Here is an 18,569-nt window from a genome sequence, read left to right on the forward strand (position 1 = left end):
CTTGCTTTCCTCCCCCCAGATCTCAGCTGGTAAACAAGTGCCACTTCCCAAGTCTGAGCACTTGGAGCTCCCAGGGCTCCTGTATGCCAAGTGCTGTGGCTGTCAGCGAGAAGGATGTGTTCAGGTTGTCAGTGCTCCGTACCATACCTTTGCTTAGCCCCAAAGTCCTTCTTGATAATTGCAGAGGGGTGGGCTGCCCAAACTTGCATCTGCTTGGCTGGCCGTCTCACCTAGCTGTGGGTGAAGCTGCTTTGTTAGGGCTGTTGCATGCTCTTGGCACTGTGACCAGCCAGTTCAGAAGAGTTACTAGCGATGGTTCTCAGGTTTTTGCCATTTACTGTGAGCTGTGGGATGAGGCAGGGAGGGAAGAATCTTTGCTTTCCGTTTTAAAGAGTAGTTCTGAGCTGCAGATGAGCTCTTCTGCTTGGGCTTTGGGTATGGTTCGCTTGGTTTAGAAGGAGGGGAGAAAGGTGGAGGGAGGGGAAGTGACTCTCACAAAATTCTCTATTAATTTTTTTTTAATTTCCTGCGGTATGTGTCTTGTAGTTACATTAAATCTTGAAGGCTTCAGCTGTCCTGTGTTCCTCCTATTTCCATCTGTCAACCAGTTAAAGCTGTGAGGCTGAGCAAGCTCAAAGATGCCTTTGAGCCTTCTTTTGAAGATTGCTCTGAAGTCTTCTGGCTCTGTAGTTCTGAGTTTAAAAATGCACAATCTGACGTGCACGTGGGCACAATGACATTTGGATACTTTAATGAGCACGAGGTATTGATGAAGCTGGTGACTGCAGCTGGAGGGTGCTCAGCTAAAGCCCCTCTGTCTTGCTAGCTCCCCAAATGCGGAGCTTTAAACTTATACAGATTATAGCTGTTATATCTATCATTTACTGTGAATTATTATAGTCTAACCTCTGAAAAAGGTGTTAAATGAAGAGACTTGCACTTGCTCTGTTGGGGTCGCTGCAACTTAAGCATAAAATTTGGCTCTGGTGGGGCTACAATGTCTTGTGGGTTGGAGAGGATGACAGAGGTTGCGGTGGGAAGAGCCAAGTGCCCGTAAAAACACTGGGAGACCTCGCTAAACTTCCTTTGATGGGGTTTTCTCTAGTCGCCTGTTCTGAATTTTCTCCTCCTTCCCAGCTGAAAGCTTCTCTCGCTTGGGAGTTTTATTGTGCTGAAGGCTTTTATTCTAAGAAGGCACGTGATGGAATGACAGCAGCATCTCTCGGGGAAGCACATGAGTATTTCTAGCACAATGCCCACAGCGTTATCAAGGAGATGCTTTGCATTTCACTTCCCCATTTTGGTCAGTGGTTCAGTGCTTGATGAGCAGAGCACAAAGCACTGAGGGAACCAGGTTGGTGAGCTAGGGATGCCTCCAGAAACTGGTAGGAATTTGGAGAAATACAGTCACTGGCCGTGTGCTGGCCAGCACATCCAGTTTGCTTTGTGAGAAGCAGCAGGGATTTTAGGAGTGGGCTTTAGAAGCGGGCTCTGGGCATGGCAAACCTTGCATCTGGTTTGGTGGTTCTGTTGCAACAGGTTGCTTTCGTAATACTTACTGGGAGGTGTTATTTTATCCTCGAGTTCTCTAAACACTCTTAGCACCAAAACAATGTGATTTATGAAATGCAATGAATACAAAGCTCGTTTTTTAGGAGCATTAGGTCTTAATCATACATGGTTGTGAATCCGCAGTGAAGTAGCAGCTGCTGAGAGGAGTATCTGACTTCCTTCCTTGTTAGTATTTAAAACTCTCCAGGCTTAGTGAGCTTTTCCCTTATTCTGCCTCCACCTGCATTCAAATTATACTTCATTTTTGTTCCTTCTTGCCTGTCCCGTAGGCTGCATGGCATTCATTTTCCTTGCATGTGGCTTTACTGGTGTTTGAGGAGTGCAGGATTTTTTCTTGGCTGCTTGAGACCAGCAGAAAAGCCCCTGGTGCCCCTTCAGTTTCGCAAACAAACCTTGAATAAGGGCACAAAGGTGAAGAAATTGGGGGACTGCCCCCCCTCATCCTGAGGTCTTGCAGAGGGACCTGCTCTGAAGCATAAAAGTACTTTCCATGCTCGTGTGGCTACTTGGGTTTCCGCTTTAAGATGAAGATTACCAGAGGAATAACTTAAACTAGCCCTGCTGCGAGACTTGTACTTACTCTCTGGCAGCCTGATATTTAAAACAAATGTCAGAACAAGCTCCTGGGGTGGTGGCTTGCAATCCAAACTGCACGTCGGGGGGGGGCATAAACCAGTGAGTAGCTGACTTTGTAAAGAAGGAGCACTCAGCTGTATGTTTGCTGTCGGTTATGCAGGGTGTCTTCTCGGCTGCTGCCTCTCATTGAACGTCAGAGCTGAAACCATCTACCCATGAAAACAGCTTGCTCAGTGCTGGGCACTTCATGGTGTAGATTCTTCACTGAAGTCATTTATTTCACCAAATGTGTGGGTTTGAAGGTGTTTCAGTACAAACATGGTCTCTGACTTCTTTTGCCTTTAATTCCTGAGAACTTGTTGCTTCTGGTGAGCTGTACTCAGTCTGCTTTTGAGCAGGAGGGTCCTTAATGTGAGCGCTGAGGGTGGCGGGGCACGGGGCGTGGGTACAGGAATAGGGATGCACGCACCCCTATGCTCTGAAACACAAGCCTGAAAGTGGTAAATGTCTCCTGGGCTGCATAAGTAATAGCAGTTGTGAAAAATTAAGTTTAAAAATGGGAACTGGCTGTCTTGATCCCTTGATGTCAGTATTTTACCTAGTCAAACCGAAGCACGGTTCATATCGGGTTGTTGGCTTGCCCGTAAGGAAGGAAAATGATACAGCTTAATCTTTAAAATATGTCTTGGCAAAACAAATCTGACAGGTATGTCTTCCTACTGTAAACAGGATTTGGGATCTGGATTCTTGTGCAAATTACCTTTTGACAGTCGTTACTAAGCCAGTGCTTCCAAAAACCAATAAATGTTTTTTGTCCTTGTTATATTAATAACTCAGTCCCTTGATTATACTGAAGCCTGTGAAGGACCTTACAAAGGGATATCCATGTTTAAAATAAAGTTCTTTCAAGTGAGAAATAGAAAACCAAATTCTATTAGCCCCTAATTTTGCAAAGTAATTAAAAATCCTTGGCCTGCCCCATTCCACCCATCTGTTAGCAGTAGGTATAGCAGAGAGGATATAAGCCTCGCTGCTAATTTTAGCCTGGTGCCGGGGGGGTGCATGCCTGCGTGGGTGCACGCAGCGTGGCATCCTTCCCCCTGCAGAGGGGCCATGGATGCGACTCCCATCTCCCAATTTGTCCCTTGGCTGGAGGAGGTCTCAAGACATGTTGCTGTCTGGCTTTTGCAGCACCTTTGAACGCTGGTGTCGCAGGGCTTGGCGATCCTGGAAGCGGTGAGGGTAAGAAGTCACGGCAGAAGATGAACCAAAGGTGCTGCGTTGGTGAAAATGGCTGGATGCTGATTGAGCTCCGGCTGTGTGGTTGGCTCGGAGGGCAAACCTGCTCCGTGTGGGAGGTGGGGGTTAATTCATGGGAGGAGAACCCCTGCAAGATTTTTAGAAGCTTCTGGTGTAACCCTAAGACAAGCCAGTCATTTCTGCTGTAGCAAAAATGCAGGAACCAGAAGGGCAGAACGGAGAGAAGCTTCAAAATGGTGAAATGGCAGCTGCACGCAGTGGCTTAAGTAAGGCTGTTGGCTGCTGCAATTTAACGACTGGTATTACAAGTTAAAATGAGGTTCACGGGGGCTGTTTCAGAGCTGGGGTGTGCTGAGCTGAGCAGGGACACAAGTGCCCAAAGGGCTGCCCCACTGTCCCTGCACGGTGGTCCAGGAGCGGCCGTGGATGAGGACGCCTGAAGCCACGTCTGATAGCACGGGGTTATCTCTTTGGCTTTCGACGATGATATCTACTTAAGAATGGTCAGCTTGGCTGCTTCCAACTACAGCAGCATCCTGAAACTTTACACTTGTCCTCTTGGGTGCCTGCAGGTACAGCCCATGGTGGGAAGGGAGAAAATACTCTTGGCAAGCCATCGGCAAGGTCCGGGTTCTTTAATCTGGAGCTGTGAATTAACCAGGTCTTTTCTTTCAGTTCATAAGACGGGACATGTAGGGATTACCGGTGCTATACATAGATTGCTCTTAGCTGTGTCCTGTTCTGCTGGGAACACTTAAGAGCTGTGTCCGCCTCGGGGCCGGGGATCCTGCATGCTGTTCGTCTGTTGTTGTTCACCCTCTGCAGAGTTTCACTTGGTGGGACACTGGCAGGACCAGAAGAGGCCAACCCTGAAGCTGGAAGCACTCAGAAATTGGGTTTCCTCAGTGGGAAATCCATCGGAAAGGGTCTGTGTGTGGGCTGGCTACTGCTTCCCAGGGTGGGAGTCAAAATGCAATTCTGAATGTAATTTGTTGGGGTTTCTATCTGAACACAAGGGGGGTTTTTTTGGTGGGCTTTTTTTAAGCGCATGTGCAGCTCACCAGGGATTCGGCTGTGGTGTTGGATTGTGTGCGTCCGTGTGTGCGCATGGAGATAACAAACCAAGGCGTAATCCAGAATTCCTCTGCTTGATAGCCCCTTATCTCCGAGCCTGCGCTGCGTGTGGTTTCTCTCTTGGTGGGTCCCATCGGAGGTGCTGGCTCTGTAAACACAGTTGCTGGTTTTCATGTTGAAGATCTGGGAGGGTCCTGCTTCACTGGCTCCTGAAATAGCAGGGGGGAAGCACCCAAAAGTGAGCTCTGGCCAAGGACATACAAAGAAGCAAACCCTCCATAGCTTGTCAGGGAAATAGCTGATATCGGCAAACAGGCACGTTTGAACTTTTTTCAGGATACCGCTGAAATTACAGCCTGCTCCGCAGAACTCATTAACATTTTAATATTGGATCCTTTGATTTCTCATTGTCAGGCAGCACATCGGTGAGGGTGTGTGTAAGGTAACCGGCAGCGCATGTATAGGTGTTGGTATTCTGGTTTAGTGCTCCAGTTGCATTTGGCAACGAGTGTTCTGTGAAAACGACTTAAAATCCTTTGAATTCCAGTGGAGCAGACCACAAGCAAGAAGTGTTCTCCTAGGTGAAGCTGCTTTGCACAGGATACGTGACTCGATGTTTTTTCACTGAAGCTAGCAGCTGCCAAAGTGATCCTGTGCTGCCTATTGAGCTGTGGATTGGCTGCACGAGAAGAGCACTCAAGCTAAAGAAAAAAAAAAAGTGTGTGTATATAACAATAAGTGCAGACTGCTCAAAAAGCATTAAATTCTGCGGCACGCTCCAAGTACTGCACCACCTAATAAGTTCTCTACAGCAGTCGTACCGAGGAATCTCGCAAGCCCCTCTCGGAGTGCAGCGAGGGAGCTGTGTTGCTGTAAAACGTTGGCTTGAGCGTGCAAACCATTGAGTACCAACTGGATTCGTGAGCCCTCTTTATGCACACCTCGTTTGGAGGTTTGAGGGAGAGTGACTCGCTTAGCGTCCCTTGAGGACAGAAAATATTATTTGCAAGCGTAGCTAAAAATGAAGTTTCCTGTTGGCAGAGTGGGGATGAGTCACCGTGGGCTTGAGTCGAGGGCCAGGAGCTTCCCTTCGCTGCAGCAGGTTTTTACTTTCAGATGTGCTCTTCCACAGCAGCAGGCTCAGGTCTTTGTCACTTCTGTCCCTGTTACCGAGCAAACGAGGCGTGATGCTCCGGATGGGTCCGCACCACAGTGGTGAGCACACCCTGGTCGGTCCTGAGGGCAGCTGCACCTACCGCACCGTGGAGTTACTGGTGAGGGTCTAGCCATGGCTCTCCCAGTCTGTCCAGTTACACCAGTATCCTTTTACAGAACTACGTGCTTTTTTTTTTTTTTTGTACCATTGCCTATTGTCATTGGTGTTAGCTCTGTTTTCCCTGTTCCTCGCCGTATGTGGCACCTTTTTCTGCATCCAGCCAGGTCTCCCCCAGGAGGGGAGGAAGACTGGGGACATTACCAACTGCATCATGCCAGGAGGTTTGAGGTTGGTCTCCCCATTTCATGAAGGGGTTTTTATTGCAGGTTAGATTCCAAGCTAGACTGGAGAACTGTGTGTATATGAAAGCGTTAAACTTTCCTGTGCAGTTCTCATTGAAAACAAAACAAAAAAAACCCCCACCATAATAATTTTAAAACTGAAGTGCTGGTGAAGGGCATTGAAGCTGTGCCAGGAACGCTCTTCAGTAGCACCCTTAATAGCTGTCGATTTGTAGGAGGCAGTCTCTAGCAGTACTGGAGGTGTTAGTCTTGTGGGAGGATTTACCTTGCTTATGTTTACAGAAAGGGACACTAATTTTTCATCTTCCTACTTGTTTGAGTTGTGGTGTGTTTTTTTCTTTTAAGAAAGCCTGAACAGTGCTGCTGAGAATCTGAAGACCATTTCTTTCTAGGGGAAAAAAATGAAGTTTTATATGGCAGCATAAGGTACTACAAATTCACAGAGAAAAGGCACTCATTATATTTTATTAAGGAGATTGTAAGCAGACTTTGGGAAGAAGAAAAATGTTCATTAGTTTGGTGTTCATTCTCTTTATGTACTTGAGAATAAAGGAAAAAAAAGGTGCGTTGTCTCTTATGAACTCGCAGTGAGGAATGAGGCACTAACCTGGCTTCAGGAAGACTCAGCCCAAAGTGATATTTTGCAAAAACCTCCAGATAATCGTTGGTACGTAACAACTACAGGAATAACTTCAGAGCCCTTATTGCAGAGGCTTGCCTGCAGATCAGCAGTTTTAAGTGATTTATGTCAATGTATGAGGAAGAATACCAGAACACCATCTTTTCTAAAGTGCTGGCTTTTGTGTTCCTGGTGCAGATCGAAGAAAGAGGGGCAACTGCTCCTGTTGCTGGAATTCTGCTTGTTGTGGAAATCTGTAATTTTATAGAGAGTCCCGTGCATCAGCGACGCTGCCTGGAAGGGCAATGTGCCATGCGGTGGGAAACGGCTGCATCTTGCTGGCATGGTTTTTGGCAGCCAGCTCTGGCAATAGCTCCAGGTAGCTCAGAAGAGAAGAAATAACTTGTAAGAATTGGGGAAAAGAAGTGAAAGTACCTGTTCTGTCACTCAGGCGATTTGCTTTTCTAGACACCATGCTTAAGAAAAAGCAGATTTTGTTCACGTCAGAGCTCTGGTCTATCTCTTCTGTAGCAACAAAATCGTGTGGTTTGGTTTCTTACCCAGCTCAGGCTGGAGAGGAGGAAAGGCAAAGTCACTAGGATTAGCAGATTGTCCAGCTGCTTCAAACTCTTGAAGTGCTGTGATTCAAGACCAGACTTAATCCCAAGTAGCTTTTTTTGATCTTTAACTTGAATCAACTGAAGCTACAAATGGCTTTGCTGTGTAAAAACTCTTCCATAGCTGTTAACAATAAATCCCATTTCTCTTGACCTCTTCCCCTTGCACCCACCCCAGGTGCCATGCTCTTGCTTTGGTGTTGGGTGTTAACTTCCAGGCATGAGAGCCTGGCCTTGGTTTCTTGGAGTGGTTTGGCTGCTTGTGGGTGCCAGAGCTCAGGTGCAGCTTAAAGTTTGAATTTTTTCCAGAAGTAGATCTTGTCAAACCAGAGTCCTGCAACTTTTGTCTTATGTGCTGCTTCTACGTTGACTTTTATTGCAGTATTGCCTGTTAGTTGAGCTCCATGAGTTGACTGGTGGTGTTCTGGAAGAAAACCTTAGACTTTAATGCATGTGGCTTGTGCTAAAAACGTAGCACAATGTATGCTTAAACAAAAGCAGAAAATACGGAATCTGATAGTTGTAGTGTCAGCGGTTTGCTGGTGGCGGTTGAATCTGAGTGCGTTGTTCCTATGGGAATTGCAGTCACAGTTTCGCGATTCATTTGTAAATCTCTACCAATGAAGACTGTCTTGACTTCGACAATAGTAATGTATCTTACTTTGGCAAAGTCTTATTTTTTTGCTTAAATGTAATGTCCTATTACTGTTACGCTAACTCACATGATTCCTACTATTACTCTCCTTGTATCTTCCACTCTGGGATTTCAGATGGGTACGGAATACTCCTTGCTTCCTCTAATAGCCCCCTCTATTGTTTTCCGGAGACACCTGTCAATTTTATTGAGCTTCTGTCATAGACTCTCAGTCTGCCGACTCCTGCAGCTGGAGACGACTGCGTTCCAAATCGAGAATAGACACAGATGTTTGGTCATCATACAGATATACCTGTATCTGTCCATAGATTGATATAAAATGAGTTATTCCCTTGCCTTGATGAGGGGAGGGCTTCTTGCAATGTTTCTTGTAAGATTTTAAATGAGTATTTGGAAGTGGTTTAGGTGTTTAGCTTATAGGTAGGTGTTCTTTTGTGTTGAAGATGGTGAATGCTGATGCTAATGAAGTTGGTATAAATATGTACTTCAAGGGTCCTAGAGGGGGAGACGAGTTCTTGGCCTTTTTAGGAACTTGAAACTTGTAGTTAAGTACTCTTCCAACAAAAAAAAATAATCTGGAAAACCTGCCGTTTGTCCTAAGAGCTCATACATCTGTTGCAGTTCATAAACTCAGAGGCCATGAACTAATACTGTTCACTCTTCGTGGTGTTGTACATTTTACAGAAGGCGTTTTATCTCCCAGCGCTGCTCTCTAGACTTTTTAGAAGACATAGTGGAATATGCCAGTGTACGAAGGTACTTTTTTCAAAAGCAGCATTAACCTCAACTCGTTGCATGTAGTCCTCTCCTCCCTCCACCCTCTTCCACGCCAAAATCCGAGGTCCTGCATGCTAGTGCTGCCATCTGATCATACAACTGGCATGACCCTTTTTTTTTTTTCCAGACACCTAATGGGTGGTGGTGGTTTGTTTGTTTTTTTGTAATTGCAGAACCAAGCATATATCTGGGTCTCCAAGACACAAAAGTTTGAAGAAGATGCACTTCATCAAGAACATGAGGCAGTATGACACCAAGAACAGCAGGTAACTTCTGGAGATCAAGGTGCCTCCTGTGCTTGGGTGCAATAGGATGCCCTCCGCAAATGTGATTAGCCATTTAATGTCGGTGGGAATAAGGTGATGTCCTTGGGGTCTTGTTAATCTTGCACACACTTACACACTTCTGTTGAAGGCAGTAGGTGCTCCTATCTGCTACACCTGCAGCAATATTCTGGTGGTTCTGCCATCCTGCTTTGAGGAGGTTAAATCATTCTCTTCTAACACCCTTCTTATCTCCAGCACGCAGAGAGGCTAGAGCTGGGGAGGATTTAAGGAGAATGGTTTGGTTTAGCCAAATTCTTGGCTCATAGTTGTTGGGACGAAGAGAAGGGGAGGGGGGCACATTCATATTTATTATTAAGAGGTGCGAGACTTCACCTGAATGTAAAATATTACCTACATCTTTTCACAAGGTTTATGTAAAAGTTACTTAAATATAGAGATACATATTTAAAGACCAGCATCTCCTTTGAGGAGCTCCCAAGGTGATGGCAGTTACTGAACGCTGGGGTTTGATACAGAACTGGGCTCTAAGGACCTACAGGGTCAGAATGGAGCCTCTGCTTTTGTGCTGCTTTCTGAAAACGTAAAATTGGCGGCAGTATCTGTGTAAAATCCGCGGCAGTATCTGTGTAACGTACAGAGCAATTTAAGAGGAGTTCTGTTTTCATGGTCCGTAAGAAGTTGCTTTGTAACTTCTGAATCTTCTTACCCTGATCTCTTCCCATCTGCTTACAGGATAGTGTTAATCTGTGCTAAACGAACGCTGTGCGTGGCTTTTTCTATCCTACCTTACGGGGAGAGTTTACGGATCAGGTGAGTCACCTTTAACTGCTTCATGAAATGCCTGGCCTGTTGTTGGTGAAAGTTGTTTTTTTTTTTTTTTTAAAGGAGTGTGGTTGGTGTTGGTCTCCTGCTTTGAAGCAGGTGAACTTACTTAAATTGCCATTTGTGTGTAAGGACAAGAGCTTGCTATCGGAGCAGTAAAACCAGACGTTGCCACAGTGTCCAAGTGTTCATTCAAACTCCAAGAGAAAAATAGCGCAAAAAAAGTAGACTTTTCTTCAGGTGTTTATTGATGTTTTAAAGCACTCCAGCCCTGTGAAATCCCTGAAACCAACTTTGGTGGTGTGATTTGTTGCTGTGTAGGATTTCCTCTGCTCCTAAAGTGGTCAGAAATAAACCATCTTTAGTGCAACAATTGTGTCAGCAAAAAAGCATACAGGGAAGGACGCTGCCGCCTTTACTGGAAGCCTTCAAGGTTTTATAATGAAGTTCCATCTAAATCAGTTTAAGATGCACTTCTGTGTTTCAGCTCTATGCCATGAATGTCACTATTTGCAGTCCAAGAAAAACAGGAACAGTTTAGACTGATTGCAACTGCTTTTAGTGTTTGTACTGCATTTTTTTTATAGAACTGTCAATATGATCATTTATGAGAAACCAAACCTGGGAACTGGATTTCCCTGCAGCTTTGCTCAGTCCCTTGTGAAGTCTAAGTTGATTCTGTGAAGGTCTGCGATCAAAAAGTATACCATAGAAAATACTAATCTTATTCTAATGCACTTTTGGGCAAAACAATCGTGTTGTCACTTGTGTCCTGTACATAACTTATGGACAGAGGAAACGGATGTTTAGTTGTGGGAATTGTATTGTATGCAAATGCACTTGCTGTAAAAATAGTTGATGAGAAAATATTCTCTCACTTCATAGAAAAGCAGCAAGGTCACTGGAGCTATTTCAGAGCAGTTCGGAGCCCTGTGTCGTTCTGCTTGTGTGTAAGCTGGCAATGCAGTTCTTTAACTGAAAATTGCTTTTTCGTGTTGGAATATAGGTGACAAAGCTGCATGCTGCCATCGCTGAAGCGGGGCTCTGCTAGCAGCCTTAATTCTTAATTTGAGCTTGTGCACGCAAGCGGTTGGAAAATTGCAATTGAAAGGCAAGTTTCTAATCCTGGAAAACTAGTAATATAAATCATGTTTGCTGTTAAGTGTTTGAGCATTAGTGTGTTAACAACCAGTATGGTCTTATGCAGAAAGACCATGTTAAAAAAAAGTTTTTACGTTTTCTAGGTCTGTTAGATTTACATTAAAATGATATGAAATCCGATTCTTCAACTAAGGACTCTTTTCAAAATGTAGAGATGTTCCTTAAAAATTAATGCTTCCTTGGCGATGGGATTGAGGGGTTGCACTGTTCCCACATAGAAGCTCTGACCTGGTGGTGGTGGCTGTAGCTAGTGGATGGACCTGGTGCTTACCATAGGGGAAGCTGGGCTTTGCCAAGTTTTTTTCAATAGTGCATTTTCTTATCTGCATTTAGTGACCTAAAAATGGAAGGACAGAAGCAGCGCCATCCTTCTGGGGGAGTTTCAGTCTCCACTGAGATGGTTCTTGGACTGGAAGGAGTAGAGCTGGGTGCTGATGGCAAGGTAAGGATGTTTTTGGGTGGGCATTTGTGGGGTTTTGGTTTGGTTTTGGGTGGTTGGTGGGGTTTTTTTTGTCTCTTGATCTGTAATGCCAATGACCATTTTTTGGGTGGGCATTTGTGGGGTTTTGGGTGGTTGGTGGGTTTTTTGTCTCTTGATCTGTAATGCCAATGACCAAACCACTGACTGGAGCTGGAGACAGCGGGTGGATAAGCTGGCTGCTTTCACCCTGGGACCCTTTCATGCTGGGGCAAATCACTTTCTAGATGGCAAGCACTGCATAAATTGAGAGCAGTGGAAGTTTGTTTCAGTCCTTAACATTTGAAATGTTTGGCTTGTGATAAAGCTGCTTCTGAGGAGTCTGTTGAAGCCCATGATCACTTCTGCCTTCATTTGTGAAGTATTAATTTGACTCTGGTATCTCAGGCAACATGCAAGTCACATTTTGATAGAAATATGGATGAAATTTATACCTCTTTAGTTAAATTTATATTCTGCCAAAATTTTACTGATGTGATTCTCCCCTTTCCTTTGCCACCCCACCAAATCTTCTACAGCACTTCCATGCTGAAGTCTTGGAAGCAAGGCATTCCTCAGCAATCTTTTCCCTTTCCTCCTGTCCCACAATTTCAAGGTCCCCACTCCCAAATACAAACTCCAGGGTACTCTCTGAGTTGAAAACCCCAGATGTCTGGAAATAAGCTTTTCCATAAATTTTCCCCTATAACAACTTTCCTTTCTTTAAGGTTGTGTCCTATGCAAAATTCTTGTATCCGACCAATGCCCTGGTTGTTCGCAAAGCGGACAGCCATAGTGCTGTTCCCTCATGTCGAGCCGGTGCTTCACGGAGTCTTCCTGGGTCAAGATACAAAACTGTGACAGCAAAAACGATACCAGCAGGCACAGACATCGGTAAGGACAGCTTTGTCGCCACTTGTGCGCACAGCAGAAAAACATAAATGTGTGTCTGAAACAATTGCGGGTGGTAAAGTGCGTTATTAGGAAGGATGTGCTGCAGCTGGAAGGGGACAGTTTTTAGCACAGCCTAGCGAAGAAGGCTTGTTGGTGCAGTATAAATGATGAGCCTTAAACTGAGGCTTACGCACATTCCTTGTGTCCTCTGTATACCTGGGCTTCTTCTGTTTATGCAATTCAAGGAGTGCAAAGCTATTTCCTTGGAACTGTGAAGTTTTATGTTACTCGGCAAGAAACATCTGGTGTACGTAGGTACACGTGGTCCCCCTGGCCTTCTAACTCAGTAACAACGCATAAGCTGAGGAGTTTGTGACAAGAATCCCTTCTCTTGTGTAAAAGGGCAAACCAGACAGCTCTGCTGTCTGCTAGAGTATAGGCAAAAGAATTCAGTCTTGTGCGATTGTTTTCTGTGTGTATTTGTGGATGACAAACAGTTTGCACTAAGTCTGAAATGGTGCGTCGGGCACGTGCTGGAGAAAGAGCTTGTGTGGGTTTTGCTAATAATTCTAATATCTGGCTGGTGTGTTCATGGATTGCAAACTGGTGACTGTAGCTGCAGTTTGCCTGTGCTGTGGGGTCTGCCAACACTTGTAATGGTTGCTGTTTGAAAACTTTTTGTAAAGAGGAAACGGGGAATTTAAAGCTCTGTATCTGGTGACCCGTTGTTGTGCTTTCCTCACTCCGCTCAGGAAGCGAAGCTGGGGAAGCCGCAGAGTACGATCCAAATCTTCTGGATGATCCTCAGTGGCCCTGTGGGAAACATAAACGTGTTCTCATCTTTGCCTCTTACATGGTGAGTGGCTGGTGTACCTGACCAGAGAAGTGAGCGAGTGCCTGGAAGATCCTCCTCTAGCGAACTTGCTTGAGGAAGAAGGCTGCTTCTAGGAAGACGAAGTTGTGGCTCTTTGAGAATTGCTTAGGAAAAATACAAATAGTTGGGTTTCTGGACTCAGCTTATTGAGGATCAACCTGACATCTATCTCCATGTTGTCATTTGCTTCTTGTAATCATTTGCTTACTAGTTTTTAAAAATTTTTGCCTGTGGTTGAGATTCAACCTCAACCTTCAGTCTATTACTCAGGACATTCTAGAAATGTTAAATTGCGAATAATCAAACTCGGGTTTGCCTTTGCATCTCTCTCTTTGGGAGACTTGTTTGGCTGTCAGTACTGTTCATGAGAAAAATGATAAATTTTGCCTCTTGTGTTTCAGACTACAGTCATAGAATACGTGAAACCCTCGGACCTTAAAAAGGACATGAATGAAACCTTTAGAGAGAAGTTTCCTCATATCAAGTTAACACTGAGCAAAATTAGGAGGTAAGAAACAAGCGTTGAATAATGAGAACATCTACGCTGTGCAAGGCTGCTTTTATCCTCCACTTGTATGGAGCAAGATCTATTAATAGTATATATGATTAAACACTAATCTTTTGTTGCCAGTTGAGGTGACTGTAGGATGACAGCCCCATACAGGAATGTTTAGGGCTGAGAAAGGGTAACAGTTGCTTGTCATAGTTCAGCCTAAAAGGGTTTTGTTTCACCAACTGTGGTGTACTCACACTCATAGCCAATTAACGGTGAAGCAGCATTAGCCTTGAAATGACCACTTGTAACCCAGTTGTGTGGCTGTAGTGCAGTCCCACTCTAAAGGGATTCTCTTTCTGGACCCTCTGGTTATTTTTGCCTTTCGATTGCCAGACGTGCTGATGATTGTGGACTCTAAGAAGGTTCTAGGATAAAGAGTGTTAGGTCTGAGGAGTCTTGGTGAAGAAGAACATTTTGTGAAGGCAGGGCTATGCCACGTGAATTCCTCATCTCCCAGGAAATGCGTCCAGCTGTGCGTCAGCAAGATGCACTGTTGTGCCTTCCAAGAGCTGTAATCTTGCTGGTATTACGCAGTGGTTAATGCAGTCGGGGCCTTCTGAAATAGCCTGCTTAAACACTATTCTGCTGAATCACCAGGGCTATGTGTAACTCTCAACTCTGAGTGGAAGGCTTGCTCAGTCTGAGGGTGTTCTGCCAGTGTCCTGCATACTCCTCTTTGTAGCTGTTTTGAGTAGTGTGCTTGCACAGGTACCTTCTTGGAGGTGTAGCATGGATGGCAGCCACGAGAGGCAGCATTCACCATAAAGTGAAGTGAAGGGGCAGCCGTTGTGGGAAGTGTGTCCTCGAGGTGTGTAGGAGACAGCTCTCTCTGCAACAACTGCTGTGATCCGCACGGCTTTGATCTGGTAGCGCGTAGGTCAGGGTGGTTCAGTCTTATGATATGAATCATGAACCAGTTCAGGAGCCCAGAGGGACCCGTACAGCAATAGCCTGTGTGTCCGTGGGGCAGCTAAGCCCGTGGTGTGTGTGGGCAGATGTGGAACTGTTCTTCCATGGCAGATGCTGTCAGCCGGGTTAAAGCAGTTTGTGCATCAGCTCCAGCTTGCTGCCAGCTGGGCTTCTTCAGTCTAGGATAATACTCATCACAGTTTTCCAACCAGGACTCTCGCCCATATGCTCTTCTAGAGTTCCTTTGCTGCAGTGTTTCTAGAGCATTTTGTAAAAGCTGTCACGTTTGAGAGCCTGTCTTTTTTTCCTATTCCCAGTTTAAAGAGAGAGATGCGGAACCTGAGTGAAGAGTGCAATCTGGAGCCGGTTACTGTCTCCATGGCTTATGTTTACTTTGAGAAGCTTGTCCTCCAAGGCAAACTCAACAAACAGAACCGCAAACTGTGCGCTGGCGCTTGCGTTCTGCTTGCAGCCAAGATCAGCAGTGATCTCAGGAAACATGAAGTTAAACACCTTATAGACGTAAGTACTACGAGACTTGTTTCAGGTGCTGTCAGAACCTTTTCTCTAGCTCATAGAACAGGACAACGATGAAAGCCGAGACTTTCAGCAGCGCATGCTTGCATTTAAGACCAGCTCTTTCAGTTTTATGCCTCATTAGGGCTCTTCCTTGATGTGTGTGGGTTTTTTTAATTCATTCGAACTGCGACTGTGCAGTCCAATGTTCTACTGATTCTACAGTGAGGTTATTTTTACACTTACTGCCTCTCAGGCACATGTATGTCACTGCTGTGTGGCTGTCACAGCCGAGCTGATAAGCTGGTTTACTTGTCTGATCCCTGGAAACACTTTGGCTTCTGTAGGTACGGTTCTGGCCATGCATCGTCAACTCCTGTTTTATGCTGAGTTAATCGTTGGTATCTTATTAGTGAATACAGTCTCCCCCCCCCCCCCCCCCCCTTTTTTTTTTATTGCTATCGTAGAAACTAGAAGAGAGATTCAGATTCAACAGAAGAGATCTCATTGGGTTTGAATTCACCGTCCTTGTAGCTTTGGAACTGGCGCTCTATCTTCCTGAAAACCAAGTTTTACCTCATTACAGACGGCTCACACAACAGTCTTAACCAAAGCTGTGTTCCAGCTGACAGCCGGCGGTGCTGGGGATCGCATCATGGAACGCTGCTGGCGACGTTGCCACCGGCCTTTCTGCGCCGCTGCGTGCATCCTGCCGTGGCCACAGCGGGTTTCGAAGTCTGCGGTGTGTTATTAAACTGTCGAGGTGTGCGTTACAGACCCGTATGCCAAGTCTGGGGGATGGTACGAGAAGAGTTGTTGAACTCTTTATTTTCTTTTGGACATTCAAAGCACAAATGCTCACCAGTCAGCTGTCACGGCTGCTTATTATTCCTTATTTATCTTTTTGGTTTTACTAAAACTGTTCTTCCCTATGAAGAATACTATGGTATTGTTTCTTCATATTTTTTTTAAGGCTTTATTGTATTCCTTGAAACTAAAGGAAGCATCACTTTCATTCCAGTGCACCATAAAGCTCAGATGTTTCTAAGAATCTTCTCGCATTTTTACATTAATGAAATGCATACTTTATTTTTTTAAAGATGTGCCTAAAACTGGCTGGTCCGGTACCAGTGCTTTTTAAGTTAGTTGTGTTATTTAGTGGGGAATCCTGAATTTGTATTGGTGTTTATTCTTTACCTGCATTGGCCTTGCATACAAGGAAAACAACTGCAGTGTATCTGCACTGAGGATACACAGGGCATCTGTTCTCTACAGTGCTATAGACCTGTAAGTAGCAAGATTGAAATGACTCCGTTCCAGTTCAGTTTACTGTTGTTACCCTAGAAATACACATTTTACTTAAAAAGGAAAGAGGATTTGAAAATCTGTCATGAAATACCACGTGTTGAACAAGGTAGCTGCAGCAAAGCGATTGCCATCCTAAGTCACGCTTCAGCGGAAGATGAGCGATTTGCTGTCATGCACCTTTTTGGGGTTTTAGTGGTTTCGCCGTTCTTTAGTCTGAAACAAGCACTTTTTGGCACGACTGTATTATATATGGTCTTACGTGCTCTGAGCAAATACTTAAGTCAGTCAAGCGACTGCTGCCAAACGAAGCCAATGGCACAAAGCGTGCTCGATATTGAAAATGCGACTTTTTTCTTTTTTTTTTACTCTGTTCTTCCAAGCATTGCATCACTGTGACGGTCCTCGGAAAGCTGGAGTTTGTTGCACAGCTGAGCAGCCCCTTCAGGGCTGGTGCCCAGCAGTGCCCTGACGCTTACATAGAGGTTAAATAACTTCTCTGACCATTGGCTATTCCTTCATTTGTTGGTTTGGTTTTTTTTTTTTAAATGTCCGGGTTGGGAATTAACTCTGATCTGTGGAACCTTCTGTGATACTGGCTCTTGGGTTTCCTGAAGCAATATTACGATAAGAGTAACTGTGTCCACTTGCAAGGAACAAAACTGATGCTTGGCTGTTACGACTGAGACATTTGTAATTGAAGTTTGACTCCTAAATGAAATACTAGACCTCGTGCTGAGGTAAGGGACCTGCTATCTAATATGTAAAGTAATGTAAATTCCTGTTCCTTGTATTAAATGTTGGTTGTAGGCAAAAACAAAGCTGAGTCTTTGCTCTTCAGCTGTGTTTTGTCTGAAGCTAATTTGCCTTCATTAGAATCGCAGCAAACTTTACTGGGGCCCCTTCCTCTTTGAGAAGGGCTTGAAATGTATTTTTCATATGTAATAATTACAGTGACTATCAACTCTTTTGTAACTGTGTGCAGCGGTACGTAGCTTCCAGTTATTTATGTAAAATTTTAATACGCTTGTGACTCCTCTCTAACACAGAAGGACTTTCCAGCCTCCGTAAGTGAGATGGTAGCCGGTTACGGTCGACGATACGCTTGCCAGTTGCCTTCCAGAAGGGTTAAATTGCCTGCTAGTTACATTCAGTAGAACATTTAACTGCCCCTGCATGCCAGAAACAGTGGTGTACTGAACGCCTGGTGTATAACGAGCCTTAAATTAGCAAACAGTGGTGGAGACAACTGAAGGGGGCCTGCTACATCCCAAAGTCATTAGGGGAAAGAGGTAGAACTGAGCGAAGAAAGGGCTCGCATGGTGTCTCCGTGAATCGGAAAACACTGGTTACCATGAACAAAGCCAGAAAGTGTCTTTCTCTGGGAACTTCTTTCTGGCTAGTGTGTAAAGAGTTTTCTGTCACAAAATTAACTTTCCTTTCTCGCTATCTAAGGAAGAAAAATCGTGCTTTGGTTTGCACCACTCTGCGGTCGCTGTTCAGTGGAAGCTTGTCTAGGGGCCTTGGGGCTGGAAGTAGGCTCCCAGAAGCCGTGGTTTCATGTCCTAGAAATGAAAGCTTTGGTGTTCCCTTTCGGAAGGCGGATGATAAGGAGTGTTAAGCTACAGAATGTTGGACGTTGCCTTGGGCACATGCAGCGTTCTTGAGCTCGCAAGCGGGTTTGGAGCACGGGCCAAAACCACTGCCGCAGTGGAGCACAAACGCTGCACCCATGCCTCTGGTAGAGCGCGGCTTTGGGGCCGGCGCCGTCCCCAGGCGTAGTCCGCGGTTTGTCCGTCGGTACCTCCGTTGCGATGTCGGCGCAGGAGCGGGTACCGTCACCTCTCTGTGTTGTGGGGGGGTTGATTTTTTTTTTTTTTTTTTTTTCTCTGAGGGTGTAGCTCGCCATGCTGTGTGGGGAATATTCATCTTCTCACCTAAAAGCTGCCACCGTGTGGCAAAGGACTATTACTGCGTCACCAAGTAATGAACTCGCCCAGCTTTATGTTTTTTTCACCAATGCCCAGTTCCTCTTGGGCTGCAGAGGAAGGCTGGCTGGGGCTGAGGGCCAGGGAGGTGCCGCTGGCTTGACCCAGCGCACCGAGCTCGCGCTACGAGGC

At 45.3% G+C, this 18,569-nt stretch overlaps 1 protein-coding gene across 3 annotated transcripts; it reads left to right on the forward strand.

Annotated features, from left to right (window-relative positions):
• The first annotated feature begins 486 nt into the window (after positions 1-486).
• On the forward strand, positions 487-18,561 carry CABLES2 (Cdk5 and Abl enzyme substrate 2). 3 transcript variants are annotated; one of them, XM_035899255.1, is made up of 9 exons: positions 487-5,986; positions 8,842-8,934; positions 9,688-9,765; positions 11,272-11,380; positions 12,124-12,289; positions 13,042-13,145; positions 13,565-13,671; positions 14,946-15,150; positions 15,612-18,561. In XM_035899255.1, the coding sequence occupies exons 1-9, from the start codon at positions 5,970-5,972 to the stop codon at positions 15,750-15,752; spliced, it is 1,020 nt and encodes a 339-aa protein (XP_035755148.1). In that variant the 5' UTR covers positions 487-5,969; the 3' UTR covers positions 15,753-18,561. The 3 variants fall into 3 exon arrangements, with proteins under 3 accessions (XP_035755148.1, XP_035755149.1, XP_035755151.1); XM_035899256.1 differs by having other exon boundaries at positions 488-5,756; XM_035899258.1 differs by lacking the exons at positions 487-5,986; positions 8,842-8,934 and adding an exon at positions 10,784-10,888 and having other exon boundaries at positions 9,686-9,765.
• Positions 18,562-18,569: the final 8 nt, after the last annotated feature.

Source organism: Egretta garzetta, unplaced genomic scaffold (assembly GCF_000687185.1).
Source record: "Egretta garzetta isolate BGI_Z169 unplaced genomic scaffold, ASM68718v1 scaffold158, whole genome shotgun sequence".
Lineage (NCBI taxonomy): Eukaryota > Metazoa > Chordata > Aves > Pelecaniformes > Ardeidae > Egretta > Egretta garzetta.

Bases quoted from the DNA above. Each gene is read 5' to 3' on its own strand.
- CABLES2 (XM_035899255.1), top strand. The intron at 13,672-14,945 runs GTAAGAAACAAG...TCCTATTCCCAG, and splicing joins ACACTGAGCAAAATTAGGAG to TTTAAAGAGAGAGATGCGGA. The intron at 15,151-15,611 runs GTAAGTACTACG...TTGCTATCGTAG, and splicing joins AAGTTAAACACCTTATAGAC to AAACTAGAAGAGAGATTCAG.